Source organism: Dendropsophus ebraccatus, chromosome 9, assembly GCF_027789765.1.
Source record: "Dendropsophus ebraccatus isolate aDenEbr1 chromosome 9, aDenEbr1.pat, whole genome shotgun sequence".
Lineage (NCBI taxonomy): Eukaryota > Metazoa > Chordata > Amphibia > Anura > Hylidae > Dendropsophus > Dendropsophus ebraccatus.
The window spans coordinates 65,105,874-65,121,923 of NC_091462.1; the positions used below are offsets into that span (position 1 = coordinate 65,105,874).

The 16,050-nt window shown below is 40.2% G+C and overlaps 1 protein-coding gene across 2 annotated transcripts in view; it reads right to left on the reverse strand.

Annotated features, from left to right (window-relative positions):
* PGAP1 (post-GPI attachment to proteins inositol deacylase 1) overlaps window positions 1-16,050 on the reverse strand; it is a 321,065-nt gene that overhangs the window by 108,574 nt on the left and 196,441 nt on the right. For both annotated transcript variants that reach the window (XM_069983559.1, XM_069983560.1), the window contains one exon: window positions 10,233-10,308. In XM_069983559.1, coding sequence (XP_069839660.1) covers window positions 10,233-10,308 — 76 coding nt within the window. The remainder of the gene's footprint in view (window positions 1-10,232; window positions 10,309-16,050) is intronic.

Here is a 16,050-nt window from a genome sequence, read left to right on the forward strand (position 1 = left end):
GTGATGGAACGCACAACACTAAGCCTCGTTCTCGTCTCTGACATCACTTCCTGTATATCTCCTTTGTACCTCGCGCATGCGCAACAGTGTTTTCTACACGCCATCGCGGCCATTTTCATCTAGCACCGCATGCATGGAGAGGTCTTCCCTTACGGTCAGTGCCACAATGTCTCTGTTTGCTATTCACATGTGATATTAATCATGTAATCTTGTAGGATATCGAATCATGTTCTACCCCCCATCATGTTACCCTTGAGAAAGTCCAGTTAGTGGACGGAACGCGTGGGGTTCGGTCTCCCGGTCCAGAGGCTCTCTGGTGCCACTGTTGGGCTCTGGTGATATACTGTGATTCTTTCCTGCTAGTAGTATATTTATTCTGTTAGTTCTTTATCACATGTCTGTGCCACTGTATACTCTGCTGTATTTATTGTTATGCACTTGCACTTTATAGGTCTTTGCAGGCAGGATGCTTATTTTTGCACAGTACCAGTAATATCTGATTTACATTTTTTGCACCAGTGAGCTTCGCTGTATATATGGCTATATATGAGTTGTTGGCTATTTACCTGACTTCTTTTGTTTCATGAGGATCGATTTTAATTGTTTTTAGGGGGGTTCTTACATGTATTTTTGCCGGATTATTTTGTATTTGTGATTTTTCAATAAAGAATGAATTCTAGTTAATATGTCATGGTGTGCTTACCATTGTTACTCTATATCTTGGTGTTGGTTGATGTCTGACCACCGCATGTCGCCTCTGACTACCGCACCTTGCCTCTAACCACCCCAAATTGCCAATGACCCCCTCCAGATTGCCCGTAACAACGCCAGATTACAGGTACCCACCTCAGATTACCTATAAGCATTTCAGTTTATCCGTAACCACCCGATTGTCTGTAACCACCCCAGATTGTCCGTAACCACCCCACGTTGTTCTGTAACCACCCTAGATTGTCTGCAACCACAGTAGGTTGTCCGTATCCATCCCACGTTGCCCGTAACCACCCAAGGTTGCCGTAACCACAACAGGTTGCCAGTGACAACCCCATGTTCATTGTATCCACCCCAAATTACCCGTAACCACCTACAGATTACCCGTAACCACCTCAGACTGCCCGTAACCACCTCCAGATTACCCGTAACCACCCCAGACTGTCCATAACCACCCCACATTACCTGTAATCTCATTTTTTTATTTTATTTTAGTAACTGCACTATTCTAATAACTATTACTAGCTGCGGTTTTGCTCCAGCAAATTGGCGCTCCTTCCCTTCTGAGCCCTGCTGTGTGCCAATACAGTGGTTTATGCCCACATATGGGGTACCGTTGTACTCAGCAGAACCTGCATTACAGATTTTGGGGTACATTTTTTCTCCTGTTCCTTGTGAAATTTAGAAATTTCAAACTAAACCAACATATTATTGGAAAAATTCGAGTTTTTCATTTTTACTGGCCAATTTTGAATACTTTCCTCTAATACCTGTGGGGCCAAAATGCTCATCCTACCCCAAGATGAATTCTTTGAGGGGTGCACTTTCCAAAATGGGGTGACTTTTGGGGGGGTTCTATTCTGTAGACATTACAGGGGCACTGCAAACGCACCTGGCGCTCAGAAACTTCTTCAGAAAAATCTGCACGGAAAATGCTAATTGGCGCTCCTTCCCTTCTGATCCCGGCTGTGTGCCCATACAGGGGTTTATGCCTACATATGGGGTACTGTTGGTGTGAATTTTTTATCCTGTTTATCGTGAAATTGAGAAATTTTTAACTAAAGGAATATATTATTGGAAAAAATCGAGTTTTTCATTTTTACTGTCTACTTTTGAATACTTTCCTCTAATACCTGTGGAGTCAAAATGCTCACCGCACACCAAGATGTATTCTTTGAGGGGTGCACTTTCCAAACTGGGGTGACTTATGGCGAGATTTTACTCCGCTGGCACTACAGGGGCACTGCAAACGCACCTGGCGCTCAGAAACTTCTTCAGCAAAATCTGCATTTGAAAAGCTAATTGGCGCTCCTTTCCTTCTGAGCCCCGCTGTGTGTCCATGCAGTGGTTAATGCCCACATATGAGGTACCTTTTTACTCAGGAGAACCTGCGTTACAAACTTTGGGGTACTTTTTTTCTCTTGTTCCTCATGAAATTGAGAATTTTCTAACTAAAGGAACATATTATTGGAAAAATTCGAGTTTTTTCATTTTTACTGCCTACTTTTGAATACTTTCCTCTAATACCTGTGGGGTCAAAATGCTCACCACACCCCAAAATGAATTCTTTGAGGGGTGCACTTTCCAAAATGGGGTGACTTATGGCGAGATTTTACTCCACTGACACTACAGGGGCTCTGCAACTGCACCTGGCGCTCGGAAACTTCTTCAGCAAAATCTGCAATGGAAAAGCTAATTGGCGCTCCTTTCCTTCTGAGCCCTGCTGTGTGCCCATACAGTGGTTTACGCCCACATATGGGGAACAGTAGTACTCAAGAGAACCTGCGTTAAAAATTTTGGGGTGCTTTTTTTCTCATGTTCCTTTTGAAAATGAGAAACTTTAATCTAAACATATATTATTGGAAAATTTTAATTTTAAATTTTTTTACGGCCTAATGGTGAATACTTTCCTACAGCCCCTGTAGGGTTAAAATGCTCATTATACCCCTAGATTAATTCTTTAAGGTGTGTAGCTTCCAAAATGGGGTCACTTATGGGGGTTTCCAGTATACAAACCTCCTAAATCAACTTAAAAAAAGAACTGGTCCCTAAAAAAATCAGTTTTGGAAACTTTCACGAAAATGTGGTAATTTGCTGATAAATTTCTAAGCCCCGTAACACCCTAAAAAAGTTAAATATGTTTATGAAATGAAGCCAGAATAAAGAGGACATATCGGTAATGTGACTTAGTAACTAATTTATGTGATACAACTTTCTTTTTTTAGAAGCAGAGAATTTCAAAGTTCATAAAAAGCAAATTTTTTTAATTTTTCATATTTTGATGTTTTTCACAAAAAACACCTATAGTAGTGACCAAATTTTGCCACTAATATAAAGTGCCATATGTGACGAAAAAAAACTCTCTCAGAATCACTAGCATACGTTAAAGCATCACTGAGCTATAAGCGAGACAGGTCAGATTTTAAAAAAATGAGCCTGGTCTTGCAAATAGGCTTGGTCTTGAAGGGGTTAAACATATGAATGATATACATAATGATGTTTAATAAACAAGTTAAATGTATGGGTCTAGAAAAAGTGCAATGCAAAATTGGGCAAGATGTAAATAAGTTACTTTTTTTTTTTAATATTTATTTCATTTTGCATAAAAAACTAACAATGGCATGAAAAAAGAAGGAGCAAAAAAGATTTGTAGCGGCGGGTAAGCCTAATAAGACTCTCACCGATATTGTTAGAGCTCAAGACCCTAGGAAAAGAATAGAGGCCATTAGGGGAGAATCAGGTGAGATCATTAGAGAAGAGCAGGAAATAAGGAGGGTGTTCAGAGAATTCTACAGGATTTTGTACTCTTCGGAGGGGGAGGTGTCTGATGGTCTGCTCAGTCAGTTTTTTAATGGAGTTAAATTACCAACTGTCACAGAAGAACAAAGAACGAGCTTAGATAGAGATACAGTATCTCCCTAAGTGAGTTACAAAAGGCTCTGAATACTATGCCCAATGGTTCTGCCTCAAGACCAGATGGAATTACAACTGAATTTTATAAAAAATATGCTGAAGTCTTATTGCCAATCCTGCACGAGGTGTTGCATGAATCCTGTGTATCTGGCAACCTGCCACAATCTATGGCGGAAGCCACAATAGTTGTCTTTCCCAAAAAATTTAAAGATAATACTGAACTCGATGCATATCGTCCTATCTCATTATTGAACTCGGACGTTAAGCTCTTTGCCAAAGTCATAACACTCAGACTAAGAGATGTAGTAGGATCACTGATCAGCGAAAATCAGAATGGCTTTATTGCACAGAGATCCACCTTCCTGAATATTGAGCGAGCTTTTGTGGACGTCCAGGTCGATGGAGCCAATCCCCACTCTATCCTGTCGCTGGATGCCACTAAGGCTTTCGATAGGGTAGAGTGGGGATATTTATGAAGGACTCTCAGGGTTTTTGGCCTTGGACAGAATATAATAACCTGGATTAAGATGATGTACCAATCTCCAAGGGCGAGATTATGTATAAATGGGGGTATGTCTGAATGGTTTGCCCTTACTAGAGGTACCAGGCAGGGGTGCCCCCTATCTCCAACTCTCTATGCTTTATATATCGAACCTTTGGCTACTGCTATCAGACAAGATTCATTGATAAAAGCCTGAAGTCGGACTTAGGCAAAATAATTCTTTATGCTGACGATATGCTCATTATGGTGCAGAATCCAGATAGTGCAATACCAAGAGTAATGAACTGCCTTGAGCGATTTGGAAATATCTTGGGGCTCCGAATGAACTGGAGCAAGTCTGTGTGTCTCTCGATCGGCCAAGAAGAAATACACTCAGACTTTGGCCTTATTAAACTAAAGAAAGACGATAGTATTAAATATTTGGGGATTAACATTTCATCTGACCCAAGAAGATTCATTGAGTTAAATGTTAAGCCTCTAATTAAAAAGCTCGAAAATAAAATAGATATTTGGCTGAGACTACCTCTATCACAAGTAGACCGTATAGCACTTATTAAGATGATAATACAACCTCAGATAGTCTATGTATTACGCTCTGCCCCTGTCTGGATTCCTAATAAATGGTTCGGATATATAGAAGCACAACTGAATCGTCTTATTTGGGGAAGGATGGAGTGCGGATCAAATACAAACACCTTACTTTAGGGGAAAAAGAGGGAGGGCTCTCGCTTCCGGATTTCAAATTATATTTTCTCGCACTACACTTACAAAATATTCAAAGGAATAGGGATACACTGTTAGGAAAGTTTATCTTAGGATTAAAAATGTAGAGGAGACAGCACATCCAAAGAAAATCTTCACTTTAATCACACAAGTGCAACGTTTCGGCTATACAACCAGCCTTTCTCAAGCAGTGCTTGAGAAAGGCTGGTTGTATAGCCGAAACGTTGCACTTGTGTGATTAAAGTGAAGATTTTCTTTGGATGTGCTGTCTCCTCTACATTTTTGCATCTCCTATTACGGACCTAGGTCCGGTCCGGTAAGACAAGCACTCTGACTATCATATTGTATCACTGGTGCTGCTTCAATATTTGTTTGAGACGTTATCTTAGGATTAGATACACAATATGGTAAGCACCTTTTTAATGTCTTAGAGGTTGGTGTCAATAACAAAGATTTCACATACTTAGCTTTATGGAGTAAAGTCTGGAATAATATTAAGAAATTATGTCACATAGCTGGCAGTACGCAATTTACGCCACTATGGGGGAACCCTAATCTAGGTGAGTTAGGGAAAATAGAGGCCAGCTTTTGGGTTCACAGATGAATCACGGTACTAGATCAAGTCTTTGAAGGAGGGAAGTTATTGAGTTTTGAATTTTTAGCACAGAAATATGAGTTGGACTACTGGCATAAGGTAGTTATTAAAATAGAAGAGCGAATAAAAGTAAAGATTCCATATAATCCCTTATGTATAATATTAGGGTGCACCGTGCAGCTACCAGAACAACAAATGATAATCGCCAAATTATTACTTATGGCACGGGTGGTTCTTATGAGACACTGGGTGGATATAGAGGAACCCCCTATAGCAGAATGGCGACATTTGGTAGATAAGATCAGGTGCTATGAAAAGATCCATTTTGCAAATAGTGATAAGAGAAAGAGAAGATTCGGGAAAATTTGAAATAGATGGAAATGTGACGTAACTCATTAACTAGAAATTATTTATTTTTTTCCTCTTTCTCTCTTCTCTATATCCCTCCTTTTCAGAGTCCTCATGAGGGTGGGGGTGGGGGTATACAGGGGTGGGGTGGACCGGGGACGGGTGACTTTTCTGAAATGTATAATATGTTTAAGTTGATTGGATGCATGGAATATACTATCTATATATGTACTTTATGTTATATGTTCTTTATTTTATAACCCAAATAAGTTACTTCTACAAAAAGAGGCATGCTGGATTTTGGCTACAAATGCTCAAGGTCCAAGCGGATTAAACGATAGAATTGACCTGAGTATGTTCCTTTAACATAGGGTAGACCACATGTTGTTTTTAAACGTTTTGTAACGCCCCCTCGTTTACGTCATCAGGTGTATAACCCACCTGTGTACGTGAACGAGGTAGCGACGTCTGATAGAAGCGCCGGCAGGGCGTGAAGCAGCTGTCACGTCTTCTGTGATTCAAGTGCACTGGCGTTCCTACCAACCGATACATACATGGATGGCTTTTAATATATGACAAGAAATGAAAGAAGAATTGATTTTACTGGGCGAGTGCGCTCTTGCTTTTCTATGATTGTATGTTATGCCATGAACCTCGGCTATTGAGAGCAGCACCACGATCCCCAGATCCACTACGTTACACCCGTCTTTACTCCATATCCGCATTTCAATCAACAGTGTTCTTAGTGCAGGCGCTGTGACTTTCTTTATTGGAATCAATATTCCTCTTTATGTTTGTGGTATACTTTGGTTCATACATTCAGTAGGTTTTTATAAAAAAAAAACATTTGCGCAAAAACTAGAAAATTTACATTTCTTTATATTCAAAATTCTCTTGTTCTAAGAAAAATAATCATGCCACATAAACTAATTATTACTGTAACATCTACAACATGTCTACTTTATGGTGACGTCATTTAGTAAACGTCCTTTTACTTGTTAGGATGTTAGAGGGCTTCGAAATTTTGTAGCGTTTTTTTTTTTCCATTTTCAGGAAAATTTCAAATTCTGATTTTATTAGGGACCAGTTCAGTTCTGAAGTGGATTTGTAGGGCCTGTATGTCAGTTACCCCCATAACTCTCTCCACTGTAAAAACTGCACCCTCAAAGTATTCAAAGTAATATTTTATAAGTTTATTAACCCTTTAGGTGTTTTGTAGAAATTTAAGCAAGCTGGAGGAGAAATTTAAAATTTTCATTTTTTTTTTGGCAAATATTCCATTTTAACCCATTTTTTCCCTCTAACACAGCAAATACTAACTGGGAAATGCAACTCAATATTTATTCAGCTTATTCCAATGTTTCTAGAAATCCCCCATATGTGGCTGCAGTGCGTCACCAGAGTCAACAACAGGCCTCAGACATGAGAGACCTAGCGAATTTTGGGGCCTTTTTTAGATCAGGGTTTTTTTTAGCCATTATACCATGTCACAGAGGCCTTGCGGTGCCAAAATATTTGTGTAAGACAAGTAGAATTTTCCATCTGTACCATTCTGGGGGACATGTGACACCCTGATAATTTTTTATTTAATTTTTTATGAGGTGGTACGAAAAAAAAAACACAATTTAGCAGCTTGTTTTGTATGCGTTTTCTGAACATCACAAATTACATGTTATTGTTATTTGTCAGGTCAGTACGATTACAGTGATACCCATTTTATATAGCTTTTGTTATAGTTACTGTTTGTGTCTTGCATATTGTAAGAGCAGAAATATTTTAATTTTTTCGCCAATGGAGTTAAGTGGGGGCTTTTTTTTTCTGAATAAGCTGATGTTTTTAATAGTACACTATTTGGGTACATGTGACGTTTTGCTTTTTTATGTATTTTTAAGGTGGCGGGATTAACAAAAAATGTCATTTTGGTTAGTTTTTTTTTTACAGAGTTAATGGAGCGGGATGATTAATAAAACAGGTTAATTACGGCTGCAGCGATAAAAAATATGTGCATTTTATTCATAAGGGATCATTTATAAAGGGGTGGGGTGGGGAATGTGTATATTTATTTATATTATTATATTATTTATATTTATTTATTACCTACCTACCTGCTTTACAGGACGTTCCGAGAACATCATTAAGCGGCAAGGGGTTAAAAAAAAAGAGGACAAAAACTAAATCACACTTATCTTCACACTCTATTTAGGTTATGCTCACACAATGTAAATTAAAAAAAAAGAGATAACTAGAGAATTGTAAATTTTAAAAAATTTTGAGGGTAAAATGCAGTCATATTTTCAATATAATAATGTGCTCCATTTAAGTCAATGGGAAACTGGCCTTGAGTGCACAGAAAACTGGTATAGAATACCATCCGAAATTTATTAGGAGCGCCCAAATAATGAACATGCTCATTATTGAAGAACTGCTTTTGCAAAATATAGCATTTTTTATTTGTTCACACATTGTTTTATTTTCACAAAAAATGACGATCTTATTTTGATTTTTTTTTACTGTGTGTGTGTTCGTGTACACATAGCCTTAAAAGGGGTAGTGCAGCGATTTTCTTTTTCGGCTAAATTAACACACATTACAAAGTTATATAACTTTGTAACGTGCGCTAATAAGCAGTCTGGCCCTGTACCCCCCCCCCCCCCCCCAGAAGTTAAATAAAGTATACATACCAAATAACTGTCGACCCCGTCCTCTTCTCCCGGGCACCATCTTGGGTCGATGTCGTCACAGCAGGGGGCGGGCCTGGTCTCCTTTCTCTTCCCTGTCTTCCACAGCAGTGAATGGGAGAGGAAAATGGTTGCTGGTGCACAGCTTGCTCAGCCCTGATTGGCTGAGCTTGCTGAAAGCCATGTAATGCGCTCCAGCCAATGAAAAGGCTGCCGATCGTCAGCTGCAGATTGGAGCTGACGTCAATGGGCCACCCGGACAATCTAAAGATCGTCTGGGCAGTCCCTTTTGCTTTTTCCCTGCTCGCTCTCCGTGCATGTAATAGCACAGACAGCGAGCAAGAAACGAGGGGGAAGCGAAAGCAAAGTGTTTTTGCTGAACTACTTTAACTGTTCATCTATGGGAGAACAGTTTAGACACTAAACTAGTCTTTTGTGAACTACACTATTTTTCTCTGGCAGATGAGCTTGTAGATCTGGCAACACTTCTGACTTAAGTAAAATTTCTGAGTCTCCTGTGTCTGGCCAGTGAAGACATCAAAATAAGAACTATATTCATAATCTTTCTCTATACGCTGACACTGCAGTATGTTGTTGAAAAAGTAGTGAATTATATTATTTATGTAAACTATCATTTAGGGTATGTTCGAACATACATTGCACTTTTATGTAAAAAAAATTATCTGCAGATAAAATTCTGCATCATGTAACCATCAGACACACCAAGCAGATTTTGTGTGTCCTTGCATCAACATACTCTAATTAGGCAGACAAAAAAAAAAAATTGTTTACTATTTTACCATTTATACAAAAAAACTTTTTTATAGCAATTTAGTACAGCACAGCCAGTGGAATCCTTAGAGTCCTTTTAAATTTGTCAGCCGCAGGCGGCTATTATCAAGCGCCGATCAGCAAAATTGGTGCTCATCTGCAGTGCCTTTACAGGGTAGACCAAATCAAGCGGCTAGGCTTCATGCTAGCCTAGCATGGCTAGGCTGTTGTATCATTTGTGCAGCCCTGGAAACTGAGAGCACAAATAAGTATATATCCAAGCTGTCAGCTTCCAGATCACAAGCAGTGCATACTTACCTTCTGCACGGTTTGTGATCCGGCTCTCCAGTCCCTTGGTTGCCCGATGTATCTTAAGGCCCCATTTACTCTGGCAGTCAATCATTCTGGAGGAAGCGGCAGCCAGAAGTTACAGGAGCGGCAGGGGGACTGAACAGCCGGATGCCACATCAAAAGCCCTGTGGTAAGTATGTACTGCTTGTGATCTGGAAACTGACAGTATGGATATACGCATATCTGTGCTGTCAGTTTACTTTTATCACTATGGGTCACACATAAACCTGTTTACACAGGAAGATGTGCGGCCAATAACAATACATTTTAAAGCCTGCTCTAAAGACACGATTAGCAAAGGACTGGGCATTTTCATGCTCCTAGGCTGATTGCTATTACTTTACCAGGGGTCGATTACCAGCCACAGGGGCATTTCTGGCATTGTTCCTGGCGGATAACTTGTGGCACAGCTGGATAGATAGGGAGAGTGTGCAGCCCTGCACTTCACATCCAACCAGCAGAACATCTGACTTGAGACACACAATGATTTGCACTTCACCCCTGCTGTATCAGTCAATGAGTCAGTAACTATTTACATGTCTGTTAAAATGCAAATAACAGTAACACTTTAAGTATTGCATCTCCCATATGTTGCTACCAAGCACAAATGTATGCTATAATTATGATAATTTGTACATACCAAATGAAAATGCATGGGTAACAGGCAACTGTGTGGTTTTTAGCTCATCATTCAGGAATTCACATTCCACTGAAAACTAATGAAACAAAATATACAGTTTCAGACATCAGAGTAACAAAACATGTACATACCTACACACATTACTGTGCTAATGTATGTATAAAAAAATACAGCAGTTTGCCATTGCTGACAAACATTGTATGACAATGTTTGATGTTTTTGACTGAATGAAACAAAAACAGGCTAAAAGTCAAGGTTTTGTGGAACCATAAAGGTAATGTCATGGTGGCATAAAGAAATTCAGACAATGACTTCAAAGTAAGTACTGCAAAGCATAGCCTTCCTGGCATAATGGCCCAATTATTGATTTGTGTAAAATATCCTGCAAATGGTTGTGCAGCCCTAAAAATCATTGTTAGTCGGGCACACATCTTCCTGTGTAAACAGGGAATGAGTATGCGACAACAATCTAAATGAGGGGCTGCACAAGCAATATACTGTCGGTGTGGCCCTGACCATACAATTGGGCAATCTAACGGTCCCCCATACACACTTGTCGGCCATACCCTCAGTTTGTGATGGGTTTGGCTGTCTACACAAGGTGTATGGGGTTCTCCCGACCTTCCCCAATGATGACGATCTTAGTAAGGGTGGGGCGTGATAGACAATCACTGCCCGACCCCTTTATTCTGGGAGAGATATGCCAAAGCCAGATCGCTCTGGCTGTGACTTAACCCTGCTCTCCCCATAGAGAACACGGGAACACTCAGCCTTGCTTAATATTCCTGTGGATAGGAGACATAACTGATGGCCAGCAGATCATTCGGCTATCAGTTATTGAAATAGTATGCCTGCCTTAAGGCTGCTGTTCCACATACTGTAAGCATCCAGAATGTGCTCGGAACCCGGTGGCAACCACATCCCCAACAGAGGCGTACTGTTGTAGGGTTTACTGGTACAGCCTTATGGTGAGTTTACATAGAGGAATTTATCTGACAGATCTTTGAAGCCAAAGCCAGGAACAAACAGAGAACAGGTCATAAAGAAAAGACTAGGATCTATCCTCTTTTCAAATCCATTCCTGGCTTTAGCATAAGAAATCTGTCAAATAAACCTCTCTGTGTAAACACACCATAAGGTTGTGTTTTACATTAACATTTGAGAATTGCAGAGAAAATGTATAAAACATGCGTTACAGAAAATGCTAACTTTTTTTTTAGTATTGTACATTTCAACCTAAAACTAAGTTTTTCCCCTATCCACAGGATAGGGGAAAAGTAAGAGATCAAAAGTAGTTTGATCTCCGTACCTCCCGCCGATTTCCGTATCGGGTCCCTAGCTGTTGTGGATAGGGGAAAAGTTAATTTTTCTCAGACGACCTCTTAAAGGACCCACGATGTACAGGTATAGGTATATCATGGCAGCCTCCCAGTTGCAAGGATCTGTCGAAGTGCACATTCTATGTAGTTGTTCCAGATAATACCAAATCAGTACCAAAAATGCTGGAATTGCAACTCAGTTGGCAGATTACTTATACTTTTGAAGTGTCCACCCATAGCTTCACATATTAGTCAAATCAATTATGTGTTCTGCACCCCTTTGGTGTTTTCTCTGGGGACTCACCCCCTGTGGGGGTGTAAAAAATGAGTTAAACGGAGTCCTTTCCATCTTGCTTTTTCCTCCTGACCCCCACTTTCTGAGACGTGGAACACATGTCCTCTAGCTATTATAATCCTGCCCACTGAAGAGATGGAGGACAAGAGACCAACTGACGGGTGCTCACTGATTGGTGTGATGTTAGTGGTGGGCAGGGTTACAGAAGAGGCATTACAGCTTGCCTGGCAACAGAGGAAGACCAGGAAGTGGACCAGTTTGACCAAGATTTTCTATAGCTTCAGGGTGTGAGTCTGCTGCAGACAAACAGCTCAATAGGTTTGTGAACCTATTACAAACAAGCTTAGATTAGGAGTAAAAGTGTCTGCTTATGCTGGCTTGTGATGACAACTACTGTACTGTATGTAATAAATGTTAATAAAAGTGTTAATACCTCTTTATGAAAAAATAAGCTATCCACTAAAAATAAGACATAGCACTTCATTGGGAGCAAAAAAATAATACAGTGGTACCTTGGTTTAAAAGTAACTTTGATTGAGTGTTTTGCAAGTAGAGCTCACATTTTTCCAGAATTGTAACTTGGTTTAGGAGCATTGCTTTGGTTTAAGAGCTCCCTGTACTTGGTGGGAGGGGGAATAGAGAAGGGGCATGGTCTGCATAGTGTGGTCTACAGCACTGTACTCTGGCCCAGGAAGTCTCCCTCACCATCCAAATGATGGCAGATTCACTTCAGGCTGGGGCTTGCATCAGGAGACAGGACTGTGGAGGTAATCTCTCCATAGCTGTAACCCCTCTCTCCCCGGACAGAGTGCGCTGCATTTATGTGCCCACATATTCCACTCATTCCTTCATGCTCCCTGGACTCTGTCTGCCCTTGTGTTTCCTATCCTCTCAATTACTGTACCGTAACTTATAATATGAAATATTCAGCTGTTTCTAAATGTTTATTTAATTTGTTTTACATGTTATTCCGAAAGAAAATCATTATTTTTGGGGTGTGGAACCAACTGTCTGCATTTTAATTATTTATTATGGTAAAATTTGCTTTGGTTTAAGAGTGATTTGGATTACAAGCACAGTCCCAGAACGAATTATGCACGTAATCCAAGGCACCACTGTATTTCCTATCAACAATTTAGCTGATTTGTGATATAACAAACCTTGTAATTATAAGGAGAGAAAAGACAAAATTGGCAAACCAAATAGTGAAAATATAAAAAATACTTTATTAGTCAGGTACACAATACAATAAGAAAAAAGTCCCAGTTAAAACCACTTAAAACTCCCCAAAAATTCCAGGGAGAGCATATGGCCTAATGCAATCCAAGACAGGCAACCCCATGGAAAATATATAATATCCCTATCATATGAAACAATATATACATGTATAGATATATAGATATAAACGCAAAGCAGGTCACTAAATCAGAAAATAGATATATAAATAACGCATAATGCAATCAACATTAATCGGGATAAGATGACAAGAAAGTAAGTATCTGTAAGAGAAGATGACCAAAGCTGTATATCACCAAATAAATTTGACAGGGATAGACCGGGGTGCCGTCTGAAGATCCCCACCTGTTCTGTCCATACACTCGGACTTCCTCAGGGGAGTATGCCAATTTTGCCATTATACTACATGTCTTTTCTCTCCCTATACTTAGTCTGTTGTATGCTGGCATAGTGCACCCACTTTCTTATTTATTGGGAGCTGCGCATGTCCTACTTTTCTAGTTTAAAATCTTGTAATTAGAGATGAGCGAATTTACACTACAAACAAAGCAGATTGCTTTGTTTGCTCGCCACTTGGCTTATACGTCGTCTGCCTTTAATCTTCTTGCCGCTCAACCCCAGGTGCCTGGAAAGGCTGGATTAAGTACTGGGAAATTTCTCCCAGTCTCCCAGGACTGGATTCAGCTTTTCCAATCACCCGGGGTGGAACAGCATGAAGATGAAAGGCAGCCGTATAAGTATAAGCCGAGTATAAGCTGAGTGCCAAGCAAACAAAGTGACTGCAAGTGGACAAGAGGTCAGATGGTCGCTACTAAATTGCCTCTGTATCCAACCTGGTGGTGATAATTTTAAGGGTTTACCCAATGATGCAAAATTCCTGTACATGCCAAGGACTATGTGGTCCCAGATAAGCAAATATCATAAAAGTTATACGATTAATAAGATACAAAAGAAAAGTACATGCAAGAGGCTACTAGTACAGCTTTTGACATCAACTGCTGTGTAACTGTTTCACACAGTGGAATATCACTATTATCCAATGATTTATGTCACTCTTTAAATTATTCATACCCCACCCCCCCACCCCGCTCAAATCTGTTTTTATTAACACACAAACAAATACAAAGTAACCATTACATTTTTAAAATCTGTGCAACAGGCTTGCAGCCCTGTTAAAGTGTAATTACACAATCAATGTATAAAATAAAGTGGCACAGTAAACAGGTGCATCATAGACAAGCAATGACCAAATAAAATATATTAAACAAACAAAACAATGGGTACTAGTCCAAAAGATAAGTAAGGATGAATCACAGATATAAATAAGGGGCATATACTCGCTGCAATTGTGGAGAAAAGGTAAGGAGGGGGGAGGGAAAGAAGTTAAGAGAGACCAACCAAACTTTGGTCCATAAGTCTCACTAAGTATCCGAGGTAAGCCAGTAGTAGTTATAAAAATTAATCCAACAATTCCATACGTTATGGTACCTCTCATGGTTGCAGAGTTACAACTACAAAGTTCCTTCAATCCAATGAAATTTTTGTATCCACTCAGATACTGTGGGTGGAGATGTCGATCTCCAGTGTAGCAGAAGTATAGGGAGCCTAGCCACCACACAAAGTAAAGTAGGTAAAGGGTGTCTAGCTGAGGTAAAATGTTTGGTAGGAACCCACAACAGTATCAAAGATGGATCAAGTGGTACTTCAACATAGCAAATAGATTTGATGTCAGAAACCAGATCTAACCATATTTTTTTTTTCTCATGTCTTATTTTTATAATGAGAAATTTTCAGAATACAAAAGAAATTTCAGAAGACATAGTTGAAAGTACAAAATTTCAGCCATACAATATGAGAGTGGGCTGGGTTAGTGCCTATAACCCTGCCCACTAAAAAATGAAGGACACGTGATCCACTGACATCCCTTATGTCGGCTGGTCAGTGGGTTGTGCCTTTGCCGATAACAATATTGCCACTACCTTTGCAGACATTTGAACTTGTTGCCACTCCCTACAGCCTGAGACCCACATGTGGTCAGACATCATCTAATGTGGTAAAGTATCTTTTTTTTTTATTGTTATCGTCAATAGTGTATTGAATCTCTGTGCAAGAATACGTGTGTCTATAATGCAGGCGACTGCATATCAACCGCTGTGATTCCGACCCACACAGTACTACAACCTGAATAATGAAAGTATAAATCTAAGGTCCATAACAATAGCAGGAGGTACATGTGATGCAGATTGCTGGCACTGAGGTGAGCTGTGTTTCCAGCAGAAGCAGGCAGGCAGCTTCTCATTCATTGCCGTTACCTGCTGTGGTTGCTGTCTCCTTGCCCTCCTTACTGTATAACTTCTGAGGGATGGCAGTGATCAGAAGCCAGGCACTGCGATTCCTCAGCAGCTCCAGTGATCAGGAGCTGGGCACTGACGTCCCTCAGGAAACCAAGGACATCGGGCACGGTGCGGCTCTTGAAGAGGAAGTCCAAGCTGTACAGGAGGGCAAGGATGCGGCAGCCACAGCTGTACTTGCAATTAATGGAAAGCTGTCTGCATGCTGCTGGGGACACAGCGCACCTAAGTGCCAGCGATCTGCATGCTATGTACCTCCTGCCATTGTCATGTACACTACATTTACACTTTTATTATTTAGGTTGTAGTACTGTGTGCTGTGCTGTTAGAGACTGTATTAAATTGCAGAGCCAGAGTCTCTGCATTGTTCTGTGTTAGAAGTAAAAACCTGACCCACTGCAGATATGCGGGAGCCAGTTTTTTCTCCCCTTCCCACTAGCCAGTATCCCACACATGCGCACACTCTGGAGGAAGCACTACTCATGAAGAATGTGCACAGCATGCCAGGAGTTGTAGTCTCACGGCCAGCTCCATAAAAAAAATTGTCTCTGGATTCAAAGAACTTCAAATGGAGCAAATTAGGCACCAATAAATGCAGGAAAGGCCTCAAATTACTC